The following is a 25,490-nucleotide window of genomic DNA, read 5'->3' on the forward strand; positions in this document are numbered from 1 at the left end:
AACTCCATTCTGCACTCTTATCTCTTGTAAGTTTTAAGTGGAACTGAGGAGGAAGTGGAAGAGACAAGGCTATGTCCCTGAGCACCTCCTGATCTTTCCTCTTACCCTCATACTATTTATTATTCCATTGTGCTTCCCATCTCCTTCTGCCCACTTCTTGCAAGAGAAATAATCCCCCAAAACAGCAATATTGCCAAGCAGGCACTTAAGCAACCCAGTGGCACAGGCATATTCAGGTGAATTAGACATGGCCTCAAAAGGGCTGCCCTCTTATTTGGGCTCTAACAGCCTTGCAAGGGGCTGTGCTGCATTTCTGACTTGTCCAGAAGCTCATTTTCAAGTCTCCTGTATGCCTGAAGTTAGTACCAAGCATAAGCACACAGCTCTCAGGAAACATGAACTCATGTGCTGAGAGAGAATCTGATGGCCAAACCCCCTCCTGCCATGTTTTATATTAGACTGTCCTGGTTTGATCAAACCATGACATAGACAAAGATCTCTGAAATGTCAGCTGTGTTACATAGCATGTTCTATGAACTTCCAGAATCATCAGTAAGTTTGCTTTAACCAGAATTTTCTTCTTTAATTTGAATCCTTTGAGTCTGTCCCATTTATAAGAGGCTAAATCAAGCCAGTCCTCTCAGGCTCCACTGTTTTGCTCTGGCTCACATTTTCCCACCACAGCCACCCCACCAGGTCCAGTCCCCACAGGCCCCAGCCAAGACATCAGAGAGCCCAGAGCTACTCCAAGCAACAGCAAACACACTCAGCCCTGGATTGCAGCCACACCTCACTGCCCAGGGACAGGAATTTTGCTTAGTGATGAGTTCCTCCATACCTCCACCCACTGCTCCCTCCTGAGCTGGAGACATCAACACAGCTTTTCATTAACTTGGGCTGCTTTCAAACCTCTTAAATGCTTTCAAAATACAAGTGGATGACCAACTTCTCCAGTGCTTGTTCATATTTGCTCAGTTTGCTGTTGAAAACTACGAAGCAAGCATCAACAACTTGACTAAAGTTTGGCAGATGCAAGGTTTAAGGAGTCTTGTTCAAACCTCTGAGTATCTTTTGAAGATCCAGAACGTTCTAAAAACTTCCAATGGAGCAATCACACCAGAACTGTTCTACACTCCCTTAGGCTAATTTAAGTTTGAGACACACGATGAGTACAATGAACTGATTAGGAAAGACAGCATAAAAACCACAAATCTGCAGATCTTATCTAATCCATTAAGTGGAATGAAATGGAGAATCACCAAGTGGAAAAATAAGGTACAATAAATACTGGAAAGTTGCTACCTTTTGGTTATGAAAGAGAAGAAATATTTATGTGTGGATGAGAGATTTCTAAGGGAATTCCAAAGCATTTAAACAATGGAAAATTTGAAGGTAAATGAATTTTATATAGGGAAGTTACCTAAATCCACTTAGGCAAAGGTGATCTCTCTGTTGATTACATCACCAATACCCACTGTGTTATGTATCAGTATCTCACATGGAGCATGAAATCAAGCAAGTGACTGATTCCAGCAGGAGGGATTTTATGTCAAAACTCCCCATCAGAGTAAATATATGAAATTATTACAGTTTTCAAGCATCCCAGAGCTAAAGGCATCACTTAAAGAGTTCATTTCCATTTGAATTCTGAGGCCTTTCAAAAAACAATGTTAGGACTTTGCTAGTGACACCTGTACCACAGAGTTTTCATAAACCAAACCCCTGAAAATCTGTACAGAAGCAACTCTAAATTCACTTATTGCTTGACTGAATTTGAAAAAAAAGAAAGAAAAAAAAAGCAGTACTGTGCTTTATCATGCACTCAGCAAGTTGATTTTCTGGCTGCCATCTACTGTGCAGCCCTGATCTCACAAGACCAACAGTTTAAGGGCCCAAAGCCAGCACTGAAAGGAGTCAAGGGATGCCACGGTGCTCCAGAGCCAAGCTGGAACAAGAGAAAACACAAAAACAGGCAGGAGGGAGACTCCTTCCCCCTGAACTGGAGATTGATAAAGAGCAGACTCTGAAGAGCACAAGCTGCTATGGACAAAGTATTAAAAAAAACCAAACAAACTACACCTTTTTCATAGATTTCTGTGCTTCCAAGAACAACTGTGCATATCAGCTCACTGAGAGCAGACAGCATTTATGGTGTTACTAATCCTGTTTGAGTATAGGAAAAGGTTTTTAATTTTTTCCACTTTCCCAAGACAAATGGCGTTTTTCAAGCCCTGGACAAGATGAGTGCCTGCAAGAGCCTGGCTCATCAGCACCAAGTGCTGGTTGAGTTTTTGTGTATAATCATCAGTTAAAGTGGAGCAGGATGAAGGGAGGGTGTGTAAACACACACAAAAGGGAAGTGCTGCATTTTGCCTGAAGCTTTCACCTCACTGGGGTGACATCTTTTCAGTCCTACAGTGTCTCCATCCAGTTACATAAAAAACAGTGTCTGCTCAAGCTCCAAGGAAAATAAAAACAACCCAACACAATCCTCACAGCATGGAACAGAGATTAAAGGAAGGAAGCAAAACAATATGAATCTGAGACTGATGAATTCCAGTTTGGACAGGCTTGCCCAGAACAGCTTTATTTAATGGAAAGAATGGACTGACTTAAAACAATGCTCACTAAATCCTTGCTGAAACAAGATCCATAAATCCAGCTCAGTGCTCACATCCAACATAACTGCTGGCACTAACTGTCACCACGAGGTACAAATTCAAGCAATTCTTGCAGAAGCAGGTGCACATGTCAATGCAGGTGCACTTCAAGCTACCAGGAGAAATGGTTCAAGAGGGAGGCTGAAGACACAAAACCAGACCCTGATGGCTTTAACAAATGTGCAAATTTTAAGAAATGGTGAAGTTGATGCCAGATTTGCCACTGCTCAGTTGCATTCCCAAACTTTCAGCCAACTGAAACCTGCAGCTTCATTCCCCCACTGACTTCCAGGAAATATTAAAAGCAACTAGCTCAGACAATACCTCCCCCCTAACATTTTCTTTTTTTTTTTTTTTTTTCAGCAAATGCTCTTGTGTTGCAGAATTTCTTCTCTCTCCCAACTACTTCACATGATTGTTTGCATGTAACTTTAATGCAAATTTAAACTGGCAGCCACAAAATGTACAGAGCAGTGACATCATTGTCAAGCAGTGTATTAGCTTGAAGATATTGCAGAGAATTTTTCAGTACAGTAGCCAGGGGATCTGCTGCTGTAACAGCTGTTACAGTGGATTTCTTGAATCTGAGCAAGTGCCAGCAGTAAGTTTTTGTAATTTTTCCTCCTCTCTACAATTCAGAGAATCTCCTGTAATCCCAAAACACAAACAGCCTCACTTGGCTGAGCATGATGGAAAGAAACTATAACTTAGCAGAAAGTGTCAGAAGAGTTTTCTAAGCCAAGTGATGATGGCCTTGCCAGAGCAAGCAGGTGGAATGTCTACATCATGCAGGCAGCAGGAGAAAGACAACCCCAAACCCTGCATTGTGCCTTTTTTCTCCCCTTTCTTTTCTTTTTTTTTTTAAAGGAACATGGTAGCAATTATGTTCTTGCTTTTCCTCTACAAAGATCAGAAGTGCTCATGGGAACAGAACACCAGAAATGTCTCATTTAATATTAAAAGTGCATGACATGATTTCATTTCTTGCTCTCCAGATCTGCCTGATGTTGGTGTGCACCCAGGCTGAAGGCAGCAAACAGAGTGCATGTCAAGTGCATTTAGAGTCTGGGGAAGAGAAAGCCAGGCAACAGGAGTACAATGCTTTTATTCCTCCTCCTCCCACCCTTTTTTTTTTTCTTGTATTGTGAGAGAGGAGAATCCCAAGAGAAAGCTTGAAACAAGCACATTTCCTACAGCCATATCCTGTTTGCCAGCTCTGCTACATAGCTCCAGGCAAAGTGCCCAGTTCAGCATAAGAAATGTAACTAAGAAAAACCTGTAGGGACCATGATCTAGATACCAAGAGAAACCAGCAGTTCAGAAATAAGCCTCCATAGGAAAAAAGCCTGATACATCCACCCTTCAGTGACACTTATATACAGGCTTTACAAATCTGTTTGGAGATACAGTCACAGACAGAAGGGGAAGGAAGAACAAATCAAACAGTCAGCTCCTGAGACATTCCCTGTCAAAATGTGCATAGCTGACACTGCCTTTTACTTTTCCAGCTAAATTACATCTAAAATTACACATTCTTTAATGAAATGAAAAAAAAAAAAAACAATCTACTGAAAAAATCCCAACCAAGACCTGGCAAAACATTTCAGTGAGAAAGTGCTTAAGAAAGGAAGCATTCATAGCATAAATCCTTTAAATAGCTTCTTTGAAACTTGACTCCATTCACCTGACATATGCTATCTGAGTATTTGACAAAGATTATTTGTTAGGAGTAACTTCCAGTTAAGGAACTGTGTGCCAGAACTTTTGCTTTCCATGTGGAGCTACAATTCATAACACCTGCATCCCAGTGGAGCCTGGTCCCAAAGCTACCTGCTTCCCTTCACAGCCCCAGGAGGACAACAGCTCCTGATCTGCACAGCCCAAAAATTCCTCCAAGTGATTTTTACTTACTACAATGAAATAGAAATTCACTGGTCAAGTACCAGCAAGACATGACAAGGCTGGAGGTGTCAAGGTACTTTGGTGATTTTATTTTTTACAGCTTGTTGCAGTGCAGAATCAAGTAGAAGGTGAAGGTGGGCTGTGAAAATTCTGAAGCCTCACAGCAGCAAAGGAAAGGCTCAGGAGAGCTTACAAAATCAACTTCTTGCACAAGCTTTCTCCCTTAGCATATACTACTAAAAATTCTTCATGGCTTGGAGTAGAGGCAAGGTGTAATAGCAAGTATCCTCAGCAAGAAATTCACTCCTTCATGAATAGATCCCACAGAGTTTATCCAGATTTTGCTCCTTCTGTACCCAGAACAGGGCAGCTGGAAGGAGCTATTTTCAGCTATTTGCTGGTATTTGAGGCAATGCTCCATCTGTGCTGACTGCTCAGCCCCTCACTGTGACATGCACAGACCTGCACACTCAGAACAGCAGCCAGAAATAATTGCAGCTACAGAGCTGGACTTGAAGAACTCAGACCTTTATCAGGTGAAATATGCAAAGGGAAGCAGCTCCAGAAAGGACTTTTCTTCAAGTTTAAAGACAAACAGAACAAGCCTGGCTCTTCTTTGCAAGAAGGCAAGCCACACCTGTGTCAATAATCCCTGGTATTCAGTACTGCAGGGAGTGAAGAGTCTGCTACAACTTGTATGCCCGGCGGGGAGGAAGGAACAAGCATGTCCACGGACATGTCTCATCCTCCAAACAGCTCCAGAGCTGGATGGAAGCCAGGAGCTCTCCAGGAGGTATTCCAGCTTCAGAGCCCCACAAGGCTGTGATCTGTCTCCCTCTCAGACAGAGCTGGAGACAGGAGTACGTGTGGCAAGGGGCAAAATAATCCCAGATGCCAAATGTTGTTTTGCTTCCTGCATGCAGAACAGCTTTGAGTGCCTGTGATATTCTCTGGCAATAACCAAAGTTCACCCAGATAAAATGGGAACCAGGTATCAGCTGGTTTCATGTTTGGGCACTCACTGTAGCAGTGCAGAGACAGCATCTGCAGCTGAGCTACCTCTACTGCCCTCTAAACTCTCGGCAAAACTCTCTGGTTCTCTCTATAGAGCTCTGAAAAAACATCTGTCACCCCTAAAAGAAGGGGAAACTACACAGAGTTGGAAACACAGACAGCATTTTACACAATTATATTAAAAGGAAGCTGAAACATAGAAAAAGAATCTGAGACTGCAGTGCTTATCACTGGCACCTTCAGGCTGTGCTTCCAGGCAAAGCAATGAGTGAGGAAACAAAACCACTGGAGTTCTAACCTTGACACCAACCCTGGGAATTGCACAGTTCATGCTTTGAAAATGTTTACAGAGGTATGCTCACAGCCATGCATAATGCAAGGACATTAACTTAAGGATAGAACTTTCCCCAAACATACTTTTCCCCTTATTTGGAGCAAAATAATTACACCTGAGATTAAAGTTAATGAGTAGGTTCAAGCATTTTTTTGAGAAGCTGGCTTGATGAATGTATGCTGAATTCAGAAAAATTAATATGCCATATCAAAGTAAGAGTTAATTTCAGGGATTACATTACTGCACACACACCCATTTACTGGGTCTCAGCACTTACCACTTTTACTTTAAATCAAGATAATTTTGGTATTTAAACAAACAGGTCAATGGGTAGGCAAGATAAAAAACCACCACAGTCAAAAGCCTCTAAGTATTAGTACACACCTACACACCATAACACAGGAGAATTACTTTACAGGTATGCTGGATCAATAAAAGCTAAACATAATAAAGAGCTGATGATTACCAAGAGGAGGTACTTAGACATGCTTAGAGGCACAGTATTCCTCTGAAAATTTGACAGTCTTCTGGGAGATCCCAGTTTGGCTGCCTCTCCATACAACACCTCAAGGATGCAGAGGGGACCCTCAACATAAAACCAGGAAAGGAAAACATCAAAGTAGCCACCTGTTCTGAAAAACTGCTACCATGTGGCAGGCATTCACCTGCCAAGGGAGTGGCAAATTTCTTAGCTTTCCTGCACTGGCTGGTCCTGATACAACAATTAAGGCTCAAGAGTTAATGATTTCCCTCTGGGAAAGCTCCAGGAGCCAAGCTGCAGGGCTGGGCTCTGTCCTTGATCAACATTTGCAACCTTTTATTCATCCAGCTCCCCAATATGAAGCACAGAACCCCTCAGGCGAGGCTTGGAGCACAAGGTCAATATTTTAAGGTTCATTTTTCATTTTCCAGCAGGGCTGGTTCATTTAGTGAGCTCTGAAAGCTTGTATCTTGTTACTGCATCAAGGCTGTAACCAGAGCCAGCTGCTGGCCAGAGCCCCAGCAACCTGCACCCTGTTAACCCTGTCCTTCCCAACACCCAAGCCCAAACCTCCTTCAGTTTGTACCCAGGGCTCCAGCAGCTGAGGAAAGGGCACAAAGGACTCATCCAGGCTGTGGATTTCACTGTTTTAACATCACTGTTAAACACTGTTAAACTTGTTGCCTATTTCTTCTCCCTTCAAAGCAGAAGGTTTTGTTTCTAAAGTGCTTTTAAGGCACTTAAGGCCCCTGTGCTTGTTTCCAACTGGTGACTGCTCAGCTAAAAGGGATTGTGGCCACTCACAAACCTGTCCTGTTCCAGAGCCTGAGCATCCATCCAGCTTTGATTTCTGGAAGAGCAGTTAGTTCTATCCAGATCTGAATCTCCAGTTTCCCTTGAGTGCCTGAAGCACTTCAAAATGCAGTCACAGGATACAACTGAATATATCTGAATCTGCTACTTAAAGAGAAGGATTCTGCTTTCTGCTGCAAGCACAGTGTTTTTGAATAACTCACAGATGCTCAGTAACATGAATTCCATGGGCCAGGAGTCTGCTCTGCTTCCAAGTGACTGATGAGGCTTAAATATTCCCCTCCTCCTGGCACACCTTTTCCTGCAAACAGGTGTATAAAACTTCTCTATCTCACCAAGCAGTGGTTTGACATCACATACAATGTTAGAACTTGGAAAGCTTATTGTGACTTGTTCCTTGGCAAAAAAGGAAAGCTGCAGTACCAACCAGCACTTTGTATTGGCTTCCCCTCCAGTGAGGAACTAGGGCAGAGAGGTGCCCCTTCCTCAAAACAACGAGGGCAGATTCCCTAGAATCAAGAGAAAAACCTGAGACAAATATAAAATAAATATCTTCCCAGTGGGGCTATTTGAGGCACACTCCAAATTCCACTCTCCCCATCACCACTTGACCAAAGAATTTTTACATCATTCCCCACTTTCTGTCTCCTCTGATTCCATCTACAACTGACACCAACTTGACCCTTCTGGAGGTTTTGGTTCTGGCACTATCCAAGTTCACAATGAGGCCAAATCACAGGATGCACCAGCAACAAGGGAACATAATGGAGCCACAGAACTTGGCTCCCATTATTCAAGGTATAAGCTCTAGACAGTTCATTCACAATATGTACAAAGAGGCAAAACACCAGTGCAAAAAAAAAAAAAAAAGAGAGAGAGAATATATATCTATATATATATACACATATATCTTCAGGGCTTGAAATTACTATAATTGACTGATGAATTGCATTTTTTCTCTCATTCGTGCATTTTAAATGATTTACTTTCTGCCTATGGTCAGATTCAGACCTTGGAAAAGCCGTAGCCATATATAAAGAGCATGGGAAATCTATTAAAACATGTTTGTAGGTCTCTGATGTCTCCATGAAACTGAGCAGGCACAACTACAGCACCCTGCAGGTTCAAAACAAAATTAAATTACCCCAAAGTGTAAGCAAGTGATAATCAAAGGCCTCTCTTTTGGCTGCACTTTGGATTTACAGTAACTGCAACACTTGTTAGCTGTCACAGACATTACAAGCTCCATTGAGGAGAACACTGCCCCTTGGTGGAAAAAGGGCAAAGGAAACATTTGCAGCTGCATCAAGTACAAATAATTCCACAGGGATTTCCATCCCTCCCCATCCCAAGTGAATTTCCTGGCAGCATGGCTGGTGCAGCTGCACCAGGGCCCCCACAGCCACACCCCAGCAGGGCACTGGGCTGCCTCCACAGCCCACCCAGTGCCAGCTGGCCCTGCAGCTATCACTCAATATTCAAAAAAAACCCAAAAGGCCAAAGGACACAATTCCCTTTTTCATGTGTATTTGAAGACATCTATTAAGAATGACATGGAAGTCTGAAATTGCTGAGTTTCAGACTCAGTTCAGCTTTGCCTCCCTCTTACCCTTCTCAAATCCTCACCTTTCATGCCACAGTGGGATGGCAGGAATTATATTTCACTGTTATTTAATTGATTTCCTTTAATTCACATTTTCAGTTCTTGCAGAGTTGCTATTGCTTTTTATTTTGAATATACTCATTATTTCTTTGCTTCCTGACTGAAGCTGAAATGCTGCTCGGTGGCCACGTGTGGCTCTTCTTCAGAAGCACAAAATGCACCTGGACAGCAGCACACAAAACCCACTGAAAGCAAGAGGCTTTTCAAACAAGCCAACATGAAATGTCTGTGACATTAAAGCAGCAACCACACAATTCAGTGGTGAGATTTCTGTCACATATGATTACTCAGATAAGAACAACTACAGTTTAATTTTGTTTTTTCTCTCTGCCAGACCTATTCTCCACTGCCCTGAAGTCCTGCAGCCCTTTTACAGAAGACAGAAATGCACACACTTGCATCAGGGCCCTACTACACAACTTCAAAAACTTGATTTACACCAAATTTATCTTCTAAGGAAATGCCATATTTTTACTTCACAGTACAGATTTGGATCCAGCAGTTTTTACAGAAACATCTTTCTAGCATATTTACCAGGGCAAAAATGTGGAAGTAGAAAAAGGATAAGAGTGAGAGATTGCCTTTTGCTTCCTTTCATATAAAAATTTCTTTCTTGCAACAAGGAAAGGAGAAAATACATTCCATTTCCAAGTGCCTGGGAGCCATTTCACACACTGAGCCTGTACCAGCTGCAGTACAGCTGCCAAGATTTCCAGCTGTGTATCACTGTAAAGCCATAAGAATATTGTGGGACCTGGAAGAAGGTGCTGCTATAAAACTAATTCAAATAGAATAGCTTAACACATCCATTTGCCTTCATCTTAGCCTACCAAAGCACTGTAGTAAATCAAATTCTCTACAGAATTTTGCTTTGCAGCATAGTCCTCTGGTTTTTGTAGCAGAGTTTAGGGACTGCCTGCATCCTTGGGGAAGCTGCTGGATAAAATAAATGCTCTTACACTTGTTCATCACTCAGCATCCCTGACAAGCAGGACTGCTTCTACTGAACTAACATAAAACATTTCAATACAGCTGCCTATAGTTTCAAATGGATTTGGCCTTTTGTCCTCCAGATTTTAGCCTGATCCATGTCGTGTGTGCTGTTAAACACCTGCTGTTCAGAAGGAACAAGGTGAAATCCCAAGATAAAGATGACTTCAACTATTTATGATAATAGCTATTATCTGGGGATCTTATTTCACTTTTTAAATTTATCTATGACCTTTACAAAACTGCTCCATTCAGAAGGACAGAGCGGGAGAGAACTGAATTACTTTGACACCTTCCATGGCCTGTAAGACCACAGGATAATTCATTCATTAAGTTCTAAATGAAGAAATTATTCCAACTAACACTGGTCATACAGAATTCTGCACTGGATGCTGCACCTCCCACACCACTGCAAAACAGGTTAGATGCTGTCAGCAAACTTCAGATCTAATGCACAACATGACCAAATTCATGAAGGCCAACCTTCACTGTGACTCAACCTGTGATATCTGCCTTTGGCAGAAGCCAGGACTAAAGTCAGAAACAAAGGTTAAAGCTACAAAAGGATGTGGAACTAACTACAGACCACAAATGAACACCAAGCCATGCTGTTAAAACTTACTCCTCTTGTACTGAGCTTCCCCACCACCACCAGACCACACTTTCAAATACCTTTAGGTCACCAGCCTCAGGTTTTTCAGTCTCTGAATCGTCATCTTCCTACAAGACAAGAATTTACAGGATTAAGCTTAAAGAGCAGGCCTGGCAAGTAACTGAACTTACAGCAAAGGGCATTCAGCAGCCCAGCAGCAGTCCAAGACCCTTTCCATGGAGGGTAGTTTTGCCCCACCCACTCATAACCAGAAAACAAGTCCTACAGTCAGGGGAAGAAGTGTTTGTTTGGTTTTTGGGGGTTTTTGTAGGCAAAAGCATCACTCAGCAGCAGTTGTGCCTACAAAACTCATGCAGCTCTGGAATGCTCAGAATTAGACAACAAGAAGCAGCAGAACTGGGGAACAAAAGCATTTGTCCTTTGATAATTCTGTCCCCTCCAGCTGGGAGGTGATTGAAGAGCCTCTGTTCAGCAGTACCCACAGCAAAAGCAGCATTTGCAAGGCCCGTGATACTCCCAAGCATCAGCAACACACACAGGACACACAGCTGGCCTGCCACCAAACCAAACATGCAGGCTTGGAGAGGGTCTGGCCTAGCAGCAAGTTCCAGGGATCCAGCAGACACAACTTCCTTGCTGGTGCAGAGCTCTCGTGCCTTGCTTGCAGATGCTGTGAACCTCCACACAAGGAACACTGACAAATTCCAGGTGACAGTCTCCATTTTTTAAACATTTATTTTATGAACCAGAAATAAACCAAAGAACTGGGGGAACTTCTGTCCTGTGAGAGGTTAAAATATTGAACACAGCATTGTGTGAAAATCCACACCAGGTGAGCAGGAAGCTCCAGGTTGGTCCCCACTGGGATGTGGACACAGTAAACCTGCTGTCCCCTCACTGGGCATCCTCCCAGCACCCCTGTTTCTAGACATAAACACATACTCTGGGTTCAAAACAAGTTTGAGGAGCAGAAAGCATTTTTCATGTTCACATAACTCAGCAAAATGGTTTTTCTTCCAAACTTTCCCACAAATTCCAACGTTGGCCCCAAAACAAGAACTTGGTGTTTCAGCTTCAAAAAGGGCAACAAAAGAAAAAGTGAAATGAGAGATGCAACTGAAAGGAAGAGTTTACAAGAATCTGCCCACCTCAAAGCATTGGCACAGGAGCCAGTTCTGACAAGGCAAGCTAGAGGCTGATCACACAATAATGGCAGTAAGTTTTAATTGACTGAATTAAGATGCCTCACTTACAGATTTGAGACACAAACTCCTTCACTCCACCTTCCCTTTCTGAAAGATGCACACATGACAATAGTTCAGTCCAGACTGTCAAAGGTTAGTTACAGTGAGTTTGTAACTAGCAAAGAACCAACTAACTTGGTGTTTACCACAAATGGGATTGCTCTCCCCTCTACAGTCTCTATTACACAGATAAAAGTGATTTTCATCAAAGCAATAATGGGTTGAATTATGCATGTTGCAGACAGTAACTGAAACAGCTCAAAAACCTCTGACCTAGCAGGGAGTAAAAAAATTAACAAACAAAGCAGCATTACTGAGAAGTGGCTTTGAATAAAAACAGAGGCTTTTCAGTCACTGTTAAAGTAGTTAAAACACCCACTGAGCTGTACAGGGCAAAGCACAGGCAGCCTGAGTGCACCTCATCCTGCTTTCTAAAAACAACTCATCACCCCCATGAGCTACCAGCACAAGCAATGCCAAGGAAGTTTTCAAGTCTGGTCAGAGAATATTTAATGGAAAATAAAAAAGGGAAGTAACTTGTGCAACCTGCACTGTAACCACAAACCTAAGCAAGATCCACTGGCTGACAGCAGTGATTGACTGATTGCCCTTTCCTGAAGAGCAGCTGATGATGGAGAGCTGCAACCTGCACCAAAAGCTGTGCATGCCATAAAACCACTCCATCTACAAGCCCTTTACAATGCTAACTAAACACAGCTGACCCTGGCAAGCACCTGGATCACACACAGGGCTTCCTTTGGACTACCCAGACCTCACTGAAGCAGAGTCTAGAAGTGCTGGATATAAAAAGAAGAATCACTAAAGCAGTAAAAAGGTTCACTGCTTTGCTAAGGGAGACAGCAGGGCAACAGAACAGAACCTAAAACAGGAACAAGAGACTGAGGAATTCCTTGGCTGCTACTTGGGCAGACAAATGGCAGAAAATGGCAGTGTCTCCTAAGAGACTGATCCAACACACACAGAGCAGATTTCAGTGAGGAAAAGTTACAGGAGTAGTCCTGGGTTTTTGGCTATGTCATAGAAGAAAGAACTGGAACAGAGAGAAGATAAAACACTGCTAAGAAAAAGACTGACAATAAAGAAAGTAGATGAGAACTTTCCCTGTTCCCCTCCAAACTTATTGCTTCACTCCCCCAGACCCAGGGCAGAACTACACATCCTTCTGTGTGATGCAACTGCACTCACAGACTGTGAGCTCTGTGCCCTGTCCCCCACACTGCTGTTATCTCAGAATCCAGGTGATATCAGACACGTGCCATGCACCTGTGACAGACAAAAGCCACCCACATGTAGACAGGACACTGTTACATCAAGGTGCCTTGATGCAGGGAGTGCATTGAGCTACACACAAAATAATAATTTAACACAGCACAGGAGTTTGTTCTTTTTAACCCACCAGCTGACAGTGTGGTCCTCCTACAAGGTTCTTATAAGTAAATTATGTTTAAAGAACAGCTTTTATTTGGAGCGGCTGTTAACAGCCTTTTTCCCATAAAAGAGTCCAAGGACACCAACACAATAACGAGCAACACGAGCTGTGCCAAGCTGCTGATGGGTTTCAGGGCAAATGCTTTCTACTTGAAAACAAAGTGGAAAGGAGGAGGTGCAAAGTGCTGAAACCCACACCAGAATTCAGATATTCCGGGTTCCATCACAGGTTCCTATTTCGAGTTTTTATTTGAAAGAGACAAGTCTCTACAGCCTGTGTAAGGGGTCAAGACAAGCTCCGGAGCAGGGAGGTACTTACTGACTGCCTGCTGTTCTCATCGTCCTCCTCTTCGTACCCTTCCTCGTCCCCCTCCAGACGGGTAAAGTCATCTTCTCCGTACCCAATTGACACCAGGCCTCCTTTCTCTCCTAAAGAGGAAGACAAAAGGAAAACGGTGAGGAAAAGGGAGGTGGCAGCGTGCGGGACCTTCCCCCCACACCGGGGAAAGGGCCGGGCCGGCGCGGGCCGCGCGGGGGAGCCCCGGCGCCCCAGCCCGCCGCCTGTCCCGGCTCCCTGCCCGCCCTCACCCGTGGGCGCTCCCCCATCGCTCCCCGCTGTGCCGGCCTCGCTGTCCGACTCCGGGTCCGAGTCCTCGGCGTAAACTGCCAGCGAGGAGAGAACGCTGCGCTTCGCCGCCGCCATCTTCCGCCTCGCCCGCGGCGCACTTCCGGCGCACGAAGATGACGTACACGGCGCTGTCACCATGGCAACGCCGCCCTTCTTCCGCCCTCAGCGGCTCCCGCCGCACCGGGGCCATCCCGCCCTCACGGCCGGAGGAGAAACTGCTCGGGGAAATCACGGCCGGAGGGCAAAACCCTCAGCCAGGCAGAGCGGAGCGTCTCGGGGGAGAAGAGGGGATGAAAAATGCGCGGGCTGGCCCTTTAAGGGAAGCTTTTGACGTCATTTTGTAGCGCCGCAACAGCACCTGCCGGGTGGGGAGCGAGCGCGGAGTGTGGGGGCCGGAACAGGGCGGAGGTGGGACGGGGGTATGGGAGCGTGCAGGGACACAGGGAAGGAAGGGGGTGGGTGAGGAGGAGCTGCCTGTTCCCACAGCCCCTCCATGTGGGGTGCGGGCGGGTTTAGCGGGCACTGCCCCCCCGCTATGAGCCCCTCGGCTGTGCCCCATGGAGACGGGGCTGAGCCACGGGAAACACAGCGTGGTCCTCTCCAGTGAGGGGGTCTGGATAAGCATCCCTGAGAGACCCGACCAAAGCGGGAGTGTGGCAGGGGAGCCCTGGGGGAGGCCGTGCAGGTGGCGGGGGAGGGTCTCAGCGCCCGGGTCGAGCTCAGGTTCCTGTGGCCTCCTTAGGATGAGCGGGAAGGCTCCGCCGGGCCTGGAGGGCAGGGTCCGGAAAACACTGCAGAAGGTCTTCGGCTTCGAGTCCTTCAAGACTTCCTTGCAGGAAAGTGCGACCATGGCTGTGGCGAGAGGTGAGGCTGGGCACGGGAGACGTGTGGAGCACGGCGGGGTGTCCGTCTGTCCGTCTCCATCCGTGCGGGGGGATGCTGCAGGAGCTGCTGTTGTGCTGCTATGAGCAGATCTCACCCGGACTGAGCAGCAACGCCCAGCCCTCCCCGCCCTCCTCTGCTCTGAGGTGGTTTTGTGGCCCAGGGGCACGTGCTGCACACGAGCTCTGCTTCTTTTCCTTTCATTTGTTTTGTGACACCGTCATTTTATCAGCCATGGAAATGGGAAATGGAAAGTGCAGCATTGTTGGTGTCTTTTCTAGTTGTCTCCTCATACCTGCCAGTGTGTTTGTGGTCAGATGACATCAAACATTCAGACATTTTCAGAATAAAACTGTCCTTGTGTTAAAGACAATACCAGGAGAGGACTTGATTTCTTGGCATAGCTCAGATCCTCAGACTCATGGGGCCGTTATCAGAAACATTTTTGTGCTGATGTTGACGCACGCCCCAACAGGCAGCTGGGGGTGGACAGGCAGCTCACACAAACAAGCTGCCAGCTCCCCCAGCAGCTCTCTCAGTGTGAATCAGAACAGTGCCCAGTTCAGTTTCCATCTATCACCACTCAATGTTGACAACAGACCTGTCAGAAGTGGAATTCTGTGTGCAAGGTGTCTCTGCCTGTTAACCTGGTGTCACTGGCACCTTCCTGCCTCGAGCTGGATCCTGGTTAGTGCAGGAACAGTCACTCACTGCAGGATGTTATCAGTGTGGAGATTTCCAACTCCTGTTTCATGTGAGGGGCCTTTCTGGGATAAGCTTTAAGAGGATGTGGTGAAGTTCTGTCATGGGGCTGGTAATGTGGTAAGTGGAGGTCTGTAAAATGAGTGAAAGCAGCTTTTCTGGAGGAGATTCAGCATGAATAACTTAACTTCTCCTTATCTTGGTTTCTGTGTATCTTCTGGTACTTTTGTACAGCTGCCTCTAAATGTTTACAAAGCAATCTGAGGTTCTTTGAAGGAAACCACTGCTGGCATGCAAAGTATTGCTGTGCTTTTAGGACCTAAACTGAAGGGTTTTGTTGCTGTGCCACCTGGTACATGCACACAGGTGCTGTTTCTGCCCTCCCCTCCTGCCTGAGCCCCAGGAACTCAACACCACTCAGAGGCCTTGAGCTTTCTTCTGTTGTTTTTGCAGGAGAGAAGGATGTCTTTGTGTGCATGCCCACAGGGGCAGGGAAATCCTTGTGCTACCAGCTTCCTGCACTTCTGGCAGTGGGCATCACCATTGTCATTTCACCTCTGATTGCACTGATCCAGGTAACTGTCTCCTGTTAGCTGGGGAATAGCAGCCAGGGAAGGGGAGGCTCTGGAGGCACAGCAGCTGCCCTCTTGTCTTTCTGCCCACAAGTCTCTGCTGCTGACCTGCCTCTGGATTCTCCTGATGTCTCAGTGTGCTTTCCTTACCCTGGGATAGGTGAGGACAGCAGAGTATCTCTGGTATGACACTTTTGCATTTCTCTGTAAGGATGGTTTTGTCTTTAATAATAACCTGGTGGTTTTTACAACTGAGCCTTTCTCCATTTTCTCCAGACATTAGCAGCAAAGCAGAGTAACTCAAATGCTCCAAAAGATAGATCTTTAACCAGAAAAAAACCTGCCACTTTACCTATAAAGTAATCACTCCAGGAGTGATGAAGTTGCCTTTGAAGGCACAATTCATTCTGCATCAAGATGTCTTTTTTGTTGTAGTCAATCTGTGATGGGAAGAAGCTGGTTTAGTAGAGCTGCTCCATGAGCATTTTCATCTGTGAGACTTTTTTTCCTCTGTTTTGCCTTTTCTACTGTTTCATCACCTGTTGGGAGAAACAATTTCCTGTAAGGGCAGCTGTAGCAGACTTGTGCTCAGACTTGTGTAGACCATTAGCACTGTGTGACATCTGCTGCTGCTGGCTGCTGGTTTGGGATTTGTTATTTGTGGAATTATTTTAACTCCTTTACAGTCTCACTGTGATACACGTTAAAAATAATAGCAGGCTTGGTGATACTTCTAAGATACTATAAAGAGTGAATTTGTTCCAAGTGTGAGGATTACTGATGAAACTCCAGCGTGGCCAATATTAGTGAAATGGAGGTTAAGATATCATTGATAAGAGAGTTACAAATATGTTGAGATAAACTTGATGAGTCTTCGGGGAAAGAGCTGGAGTAAACCCCCAGAGTCTTCTCATCAAGCCCTGAGAAGGGGTTGCTGTGCCTGAAATGATCATGATGTATTTTAGTGTAGCCGAACTTCAAGAGTTCAACCTGTGCAGTTCATTATAGGGAAGGCTGAGGGGTGACAGTAAACAGAAACAGACATTAAATCAATTACTGAAGCCAGATATTGAGTAAAATGATGAGATACCTGCTTTTCAGGACTCTTCATATCCTGAAATGTCAGGTGCTAGTCAAGTGCAAGTCAGCGGGGGACAAAAAATGAATTTGTATGGCCAGTGTTCATCTGGATGTGATGCCATGTTTTCTTCTTGGTTTTCATGACACAACTCTCACCCATGCTTCTGGTTCTGCTGCAGTGGTGATTTGCATGATCCTTGCACTTTGTCCTGTCTCAGTTGTGTTAGGACATCCTGCAGTTATTTAGGAGTGACCTGCTCCCTGTTCTTGCAGGGGTGGGAGTGTTCATTTTCCATCTCTGACAACTCTGTAGTGTAGATACTGGTACATGTTCAGGTCACTGAGCCTGTGATGAGTTGTTCTGTACAGATCCCTGCTGGTGTTCCCTAGCAGCAAAAAAACTGTCTTAAGGTAAATGGATGCACAAAAATGCAGCTGAATGTAAGAGCTGGATGGAGCTCACAGGTGAAGGAAAAGGCATCTAGAATTGAAGTTGTAACTAACAGGACTGTAGGTCCTGGGATTTAATCCTGGAGGTGGAAACTGGGGCCTCACCTGGCTCTCCCTACTAATCTTTCTTGGTGCTAGTGACTTTCTTTATTCCCATTTGATTTTAATTTCTATTTTGTATTTACTCTAGGATCAAGTGGATCACCTGCTGGCTCTGAAGATCAAAGCCTGCTCTCTGAACTCCAAGCTGTCTGCCCAGGAGAAGAAAACCATCCTGGCTGACTTGGCAAGCGAGAAGCCTCAAGTAAAGCTCCTGTACATCACCCCAGAGATGGCAGCTGCCTCTTCCTTCCAGCCAACACTGAACTCCCTGGTGACCAGAAACCTCCTGTCCTACCTGGTGATTGATGAAGCTCACTGTGTGTCCCAGTGGGGACACGATTTCCGCCCCGATTACCTGCGCCTGGGCTCCCTGCGCAGCCGCGTCCCCCGCACCCCCTGCGTGGCCCTGACTGCCACTGCCACCAAGCAGGTCCAGGAGGACGTGGTGGCAGCACTCAAGCTCAAGCAGCCACTTTCCACCTTCAAGACTCCTTGTTTCAGATCTAACTTGTTCTATGATGTGCAGTTCAAAGAGCTCCTTACTGATCCGTACGCCAACTTGAAGGATTTCTGTCTGAAGGCACTCGAAGTGAAGGGCGCTGCTGGGGTAGGTTTTACCTTTAGGGAAGAAAACTAAACTGGACAAAATCTACCCTAATGGTCTCTGGCCTTCCAGGGATTGGTGGTGCCCTGACAGGTCTGTGGCAGGAAATGAGGAGGTCCTAGGAAGGAGACTGCTCATGTGTATTTTCTAAGTCCTCTAAAAGTGCACACATATGTTTTTTAGTTCCTCCAAAACAGGAAGAATGTGAAGGCTATGGTCCTGTCAGAGGTGTCCTCAGAAGGGGGTTAGTCTGAAAGAAAATTGATTAGGAATACAGAACAAGCATTTCCACTTGGTTTGTCACATCTTCTGTGACCATTGTATATTTGTGTTCTGCTTTTTTAGTGTTGTGAACATGAGCAGAAGCATTTGAAGTGTTGAATTGCCTGCTCTAACACTAATTCTCAAAAAAACTCTCTGCAGCTCATCTATAACCTCTGCATGTGGGTGTGTTTGCTTCTTGCATTGTGTCTGCTAGGAGAAGATGAGGGGCTGTATTTGCAGCTCTGTTGTTTGACTTCAGGCAGTGTCCTGGCCTTTGTCTCCTGGCTCCCAGGTGTACTCCGGCTGTGGCATCGTGTACTGCAGGATGAGGGATGTGTGTGACCAGCTGGCCATTGAGCTGAGCTACCGAGGGCTGAAAGCCAAGGCCTACCATGCAGGTACTGGAGTCTGCATCTCTCACTACCTGGGAGAGCTGAACTCTGCCACCTGGGTTGGGGCTACCTAGGAAAGAGCTTTCTAGGCATGCTCTGCACTCTGTGTGATGCTCACACATCAGGTCTGTGAGGTAAGTGCAGGCCCTTCACCACAATGGCATTCCCTTGTCTCCAGAAGTGTTGGTTTTGTTGGATCTTCATGGCCTCCATATAACAACTGCTTTTATCCTGGGTGGGGAGCTAGATTTTTTTCTCTGGAATAAAACCAGCTGCTGCTGACTTCTGCTTGGTCCCAGGCCATTTTAAACACTGGGAAGAGAGGAGTGTGTACATCAGACAGTTTTAGTGAGGGAGTTTGCCTGCAATGGGGGAATGGATCAGAAAGAAAATCCTCTTGTTTCTTTACTTCTTGGGTTTTTTTGAGGGGTTTTGTTTTGTTTGTGATGCTTCTTTGTTGGTTTTCTTATCTTTTTGGGGGTTGGGGTTTGTTTGTTTGTTTTGGTCTGTTGTTTTTTGGGGTTTTTTGTCGTTGTTTACTTTCTTCTCTTTTCCTTCCCAGGGCTCAAGGCAGCTGACAGGACTTCTGTCCAGAATGAATGGATGGAGGAGAAGATCCCTGTCATTGTTGCAACCATCAGTTTTGGAATGGGAGTAGACAAAGGAAATGTCAGGTGTGTGAGGCTGAGTGTTGTGCACCATTAGAGGCTGAAACCTGAGCAGGGGGAAGGAAAAGTCTCGGGCTCTGTTACCTAATCCACCTGACTCAACTGCCTGATGAACACTTGCTTAAACCAACAAAACCAGCGTTGGAAGTTTTTATCTTGAAAACAGCAAAACCAAACCTCTGGGAAGGCTTTGTAAAAACATTATACACAAGGCAGCAGAGCTCCTCTTTGCCAGTCAGCCTTAAAATCAAGAAAATGGGAGGAATGCTTTTCTGCCACACCCTCCAGGGTTTCAGAAAGAGCCATCTCAGTGCAATCATAGCTGTCTCTTTCACTTCTCTTAGTGCAATAGTTGCTGTCTAAAATCAGTGGAAAGAAAATCTGCACCTAAAATAATTTACCCACCCTCTATTAAAATAGTCAGAACCAGCTTTTTTTGGAGATCTCTCGCAGTGCAATGGGGAAAAAATAGCCCTTCACAAATGGCAATAACCATATAAAAATACAGCTCTGGTCCAAGGACAGAAACTTTGCAATTGGTTTGCCATTGCTGTTCTTCTGAGATTGCTGTCCCCATAAGGGCTCTGGGTTAGAATTCCTGCCCTGCAATATGGCTGTGCTGAGTTATTATTGTGATCACTTACTAGAGGGGAAAATTCAGGTGCAGCTCAGACAACACCCACAACAGACCTGATCTCTAAAATCCACATACAGAAGCTGCTCTGAACACTGTGAGAGAAGGGCAGGATTTCACTGAGCCAATCCCATCAGTTCACAACTGTGCCATCCCTCTGCCTGTGTCACTGTGCTGCCAGGAAACAGTGCCATAGCAGTGACAGTTTTATCCTTGATGCATCTTTCCAAACAGAGAAGTGAGGAATCTCCCAGGACATGAATTAATGACCTGCTGAAGCACTCTGCCCTGTCCAGTGGTCATTAAAAAAGGCAGAGAGTAACTGAAATGCATAGGGCTGACTGAAACTGGAATATAGCTCAAATATGCTTGTAATCTGGTTACCTTACAAGAGTTAAAATGACTCTTTACAGGATTTTTTAAAAATAACTTGAAGAACATTATACCCAAGCCTAGTTAAGAAGGCACTGCTGCTTAGCCTTTGCTCTGTGCTGGCAGATTTCTGAGTATTCATGCATATGTTATCAAATCAGATCAGGTCTGACAACTTCTGGAGGTGACTCTTCTGGACAAAAGGGAAAACAGAGGTGGTGTCCCTTTTTATTCTGATGGAATCTGTTCCTCTGTCTTCACTGTTAATTCAGTTCTGCTTAGAATTATTTATCAATTTCTTCAGCAAACTTCCTGATGGGGTTTAAATGTGCAGGGCTCTGATACTTCCTGCTTGGCCTGTTCCTAGGCTGTTTGTGTTTGAAGAAACACATTTGCTTGCTTTTGTCATTTAATCTTTAGCTACACCCATATGCATCATACCTGCCCTTGGGTCATGCTGGCTTTGAGGCAGACTTGAAAACATTGGCAGCATTACTGTGCAATCCTCTCAAAACAGGTATAAGCTGCATTGCTGAATAGTCAGGTACAAGCAGGTTTAAAGCAGTCCTGCAGTGCTGTGTTGAAAACCTTCCTGCAGAGGTTACATAAAATATAGTAATGACTCTATAGTCATATTTTTTTGGTTATGAAGGTTACCTCAACTGAGAAGCACAGTGAGGTGGAATTTCCCATGGAGATTTTGGCTAAATGTCTTTTTAAAAGAAAGTATTTAAAAACATGTTTTGTAATGGTGCAGTTGTGTCCCACAAAATAAATATTACTTTTTTATTGATGCTGTATTTTATAATTGGTATTTATATTGGTAAATTCTCCCAAACTACTTAACTCAGTGTTCTTATTCCCAGTTTTCATAGCTGCAGAGTTATATGCATATTTGGGATACTCATGTGCTCATTCTTTTCTATCCATGTGGAGTGGCATCCTGCTCACATGCTGCCCAGGTGCATTTGTTTTCTTACAGCTCTGCTGCTTTCCATGTCTTGTGTGTTAAGAGGACTAAAACTTCAGTGTGCAAATCCTCTTGCTCTGTTTCATCCTCTTTTATGTTTTCTGCCCTGGTTTTGGCTGTTGTGGATGCCCACAGACACCAGACTGGTGAGTGCAGTGCTCTGAGAAAGCTGCAGCCTCATGTTCCCTGTTTGACCCCATGCAGATTTGTTGCCCACTGGAATATTGCCAAGTCAATGGCTGGGTATTACCAGGAGTCTGGCAGAGCTGGGAGAGATGGAAAACCATCCTGCTGTCGCCTCTATTACTCAAGGAATGACAGGGATCAAGTCAGCTTCCTGATCAAGAAGGAGCTCTCTAACATCCAGGTGAGAGCTGCAGAACTGTACCCACCTGCCTGCATCACCCTGCCTTGGCTCTGGTCTGGTTTGCCTGCAGTAACCTCTGAATACGAAGAGATGAAATGAAATATTCCGAGTCTAGAGCTGTGTGGAGCCCCATTTCAAGGGATAGCAGAAGAAAGGGGGAAGCAGGGAAGGAAAAGGCTGCCAGAGCCAGCTCTATTACAGAGGAATAGAGCAGAGACAGGGAGGTGTCTGTAGCTGTTTGCCATGTAGCTCAGAAGGGTTGGATTTGATCATTGCTAGAGTTACTCTGTGTAAATTTACATTGAAGACTACAGTTCCTTATCCCTTCTACTTTCAGGAAAAAAAAGGCACCTTAAAAGAGTCTGACAAAGCTGTGATGACAGCATTTGATGCCATTGTGAACTTCTGTGAGGAGCTGGGGTGAGTGCATTTCTTTCACACACCACTGTTAATGCTGGGGAAAACATGCCCTGTTCTTCCAAGAAACTGTTATGGCTGAGATTCTGCATGTGTCCCTGAGAAATCTCTTACCACTCCCACCTCTGAGTTAACTGAGACCTTGGTCTTGGAGTCTGACCAAGTCAGGGATGTTTAACTTCTCTGGTGATACATTTTACAATATGCCATCTTTGATCATGGGTTGACTTTGTTGCATTTGCTTTTGTTTTGACTCTCCGCCTTCAGTACATCACTCCTCTCCTAATGGGGCAGAGAGGGATGGAAGCATTTAGATTTAATGTTTCTGTAAATCTCAACATCTCCACTCTGCAAAGTGTCTGTGATTCTCACTGACCTTAGAAGGACCTGATGGTGCTTAGAATGTTTCAGAGACAGGCTCAAATTATGGATGTGCCCAATATAAATGCAGACTAGCAACCACAACATGCCTTGTTCAGGTTTAGTTCATGCCTTGTATGCTGTAATTGTACTAATTGCTGTTCTATGCTGGATCAGCCATCAAAGCTATAATTTTGCCAAGAAGAGAGCAGTATATGTCCACTAACTGAAAATGATCTTTGTGTGTCATGCTTATAAGTTCTTCATTTTGTTTCATTTTTCATATGTGGGTCTAGGACAGCTTTTTCAGCATGAATGTAACACATGCTGCTTTTCTGGTGCCTTGGTGAGAGTGTTCTCTCCTTGTCACGTTTGGCAAACAAATCCCAGGTTTATGGGATAGTCTTGTTTGTACTGAAGTGTGGCACAACAGTGAGCCCTGGGGCACTCAAAAGGGCACTTCTTTGCCCAAAGTCAAGGTGATGCTGTGAAGTAGCTGCTGGGAGACTTCTTTTCCTAAGAATTTGATCCACTTGTCTGAGGAGCTCTGCCCCTTCTGATGTGTGTTCCCAGATCACAGATGGCTGTTGTGGCTGGGTTTTGAATAATCATAGAATGGTTTGGGTTGGAAGAGACCTTTAAGATGACCTAGTTCAACCCCCTGCCATGGGCAGGGACACTTTTCCCTAGGCCAGTTTGCTCCAAGCCCCATCCTGTCTTGGAGCAAGGGATGGGGCATCCATAACTTCTCTGGGCAACCTGTCCCAGTATCTCACCACCCTCAAAGTAATAATCTGAGTAAGGGAATATCACTGACTTAATCAGAAGTCACCCCTCCCAGACTTTTTCTTCCCTTACTCAGCTTGATCCACTCTTCCAAATGCATATCATGGGTTGTGCATCCCAGAGTCACAAATGGCAGCACCCCTGCCTGGCTTCCCTGCTCATAACTCTACAGGTGACTGAGGTGCTGTGGAAAGCAAAGCCACGTTGCATTTCTTTTTTACATATTGAATTATTACAGTTTTACTCACTATCCAAACAGTGAAAGCAAACCTCAAACTCTGACCTTGCAAGGTTATAAATAAGAACAAATAAAGACAGACTGTGTACTGGCAAGTAAGTTTTTGCATAGTGTATTTAGGCCTGAGTATGACAGGAGAACAATGGTCTAAGCTGCTTTTAGAGAGTGGGTTCAAAGCTTTCAGTGGCCAGAGTTTCCTACTGCCCTTTTGCAAGATGAAAAACCCCCCCAACACATGTAGTTGCAGCAGCAGAACACATCTTTATCAGCTTTAGGTGGTGGCTGAGCATTTGCCACCTCTAGCTAGTGGTTTTGCTTGAAAGATGAAAATCAGAGATGAGTTTACTTTGGTATTTGCTGAATGTTGCAGTTCCTGAATCCAGACAGCCTCATGTAGTGAGTTTGCTGTGGCCTGCAGAACAACTTGCTGGCATTGGGACATTGATGCAAGGAAGTTGCATGGAGAGAAATAACCACCCAGGGAGTGAGATGAGAGTTTTCTGTGAACAACACAATCAGGTTGTACCCAGGCTGGTTCTTGCTCAGCTGTACCAAGTTCTGTGTCCCCACTTTGCTGTCTATGAGCCACCCCGTCTGTGCCTTGGAGATGTGCAGCATCCAAAGATACCAGCAAATAATATGAGAGCAATAAAAACAAAACAGAAGATGACAATCACCACCAGCCCTCCAAGAGCCCAACCACTTGTTGCAATCAGGCTCTTTAGGTCTTGCAGCTCAGAGGATGCCTCTTGCTCTAGTGACATGCTGGCTTCCACCCTGCTGGGGACAGACAACAACAGGGTCAGAGGTGTTGTATTCTCTCCATGCCCTCAGCCACAGCCCCAAAACCAGTGCAGGTATACCTGGTGTCTGTGCCTGCAGGCACCCCCCTCCAAAAGGAGGGTCACCCTTCACAGAAATGGGAGCATAAACCAGAGGAAATCCAGCTGAGACTGGTTTAACAATCAGATCTATAGAGATGTAAAGAGGAAAAGCTGCTTGCTCTACAGCATTCTGGCAGTTGAGATTTATTTTAATCATAGCTTATCAATATTTTCAATAATACAGTGTCTCTCCAGCATGTGCAATATGAACTCTTTGTGAGCTGTACAGCCTATACATGAAAGACAAGTATTCAGTGGGAGAAATTCCTTGATAACATTGGAAGGATTTCTAAAAGGTAGAGTTAGGGGCTTAAACTCTGAGGTCACAGTGGAGATTAAAGGAACACTTACTTAAAAACAATCAAGGGAAAAAACCCACCAATAATAAGCAAGGATCATGTACAACTTATTTCTTCCATAGGGCTTAGAATAGTCCAAATATGTTAAAAAGGGTGTCCTAATTTTATGTTAAACTCCTGCTAATGAAGTTTGCTTTAGTAATGGTTTCTGTTACTCTGCAATAGAAGCATAAATTTTCCTCCCACAAGGAGGTCCAGTAATAATTTAATCTCAGTGGGTTCTACTCACTTGCTCTTTCACTGATACTTTGAATAATGACTTTGCTGTCAGCTTTCTAAAGAACATTCAGCATCTCTTACTGAGCATCTTGTGGTTTTACTAAAGCTTTCTTCATTCTCAAGGGAAAGGATGGAGTATTTCTCACACTTTCTTGCAAATGTGATTATGTATATGTAATACAGGAAGAGCTACAGGTTATTTTTGAAAAATTGCTTGATTTGCTGCCTCTTATGTCTGTATCCTGTATACTCTAAGAAGAAGAAGAAGAATTACTCCTGTAAAGTCTTTCATCCTCGCTAGGCTGGATTTGAGTTGAAGCACAAGCTCACACTTGCTGAAGTTTTTGTTTCTTTCTCAACAGCCAGATTTATTCAGT

The 25,490-nt window shown here is 44.8% G+C and overlaps 2 protein-coding genes across 8 annotated transcripts in view; one reads left to right on the plus strand and one right to left on the minus strand.

Moving 5' to 3' along the window:
* SAP30BP (SAP30 binding protein) overlaps positions 1-13,981 on the minus strand; it is a 29,357-nt gene extending 15,376 nt beyond the window's left edge. The window contains 4 exon segments of the mRNA XM_066565579.1: positions 10,530-10,577; positions 13,483-13,592; positions 13,752-13,887; positions 13,889-13,981. Of these exon segments, the coding sequence (XP_066421676.1) occupies positions 10,530-10,577; positions 13,483-13,592; positions 13,752-13,887; positions 13,889-13,981 (387 nt within the window).
* A 165-nt stretch (positions 13,982-14,146) lies between these two features.
* The window catches only part of RECQL5 (RecQ like helicase 5), a 37,842-nt gene continuing 26,498 nt past the window's right edge, over positions 14,147-25,490 (plus strand). For all 7 annotated transcript variants that reach the window (XM_066565588.1, XM_066565590.1, XM_066565593.1 and 4 more), the window contains exons 1-8: positions 14,147-14,199; positions 14,534-14,655; positions 15,829-15,950; positions 17,668-18,186; positions 18,740-18,845; positions 19,402-19,513; positions 21,688-21,850; positions 22,188-22,270. In XM_066565588.1, coding sequence (XP_066421685.1) covers positions 14,535-14,655; positions 15,829-15,950; positions 17,668-18,186; positions 18,740-18,845; positions 19,402-19,513; positions 21,688-21,850; positions 22,188-22,270 — 1,226 coding nt within the window. In that variant the 5' untranslated portion in view covers positions 14,147-14,199; position 14,534. The remainder of the gene's footprint in view (positions 14,200-14,533; positions 14,656-15,828; positions 15,951-17,667; positions 18,187-18,739; positions 18,846-19,401; positions 19,514-21,687; positions 21,851-22,187; positions 22,271-25,490) is intronic.

This window comes from Molothrus aeneus, chromosome 25, assembly GCF_037042795.1.
Source record: "Molothrus aeneus isolate 106 chromosome 25, BPBGC_Maene_1.0, whole genome shotgun sequence".
NCBI classification, from domain to species: domain Eukaryota; kingdom Metazoa; phylum Chordata; class Aves; order Passeriformes; family Icteridae; genus Molothrus; species Molothrus aeneus.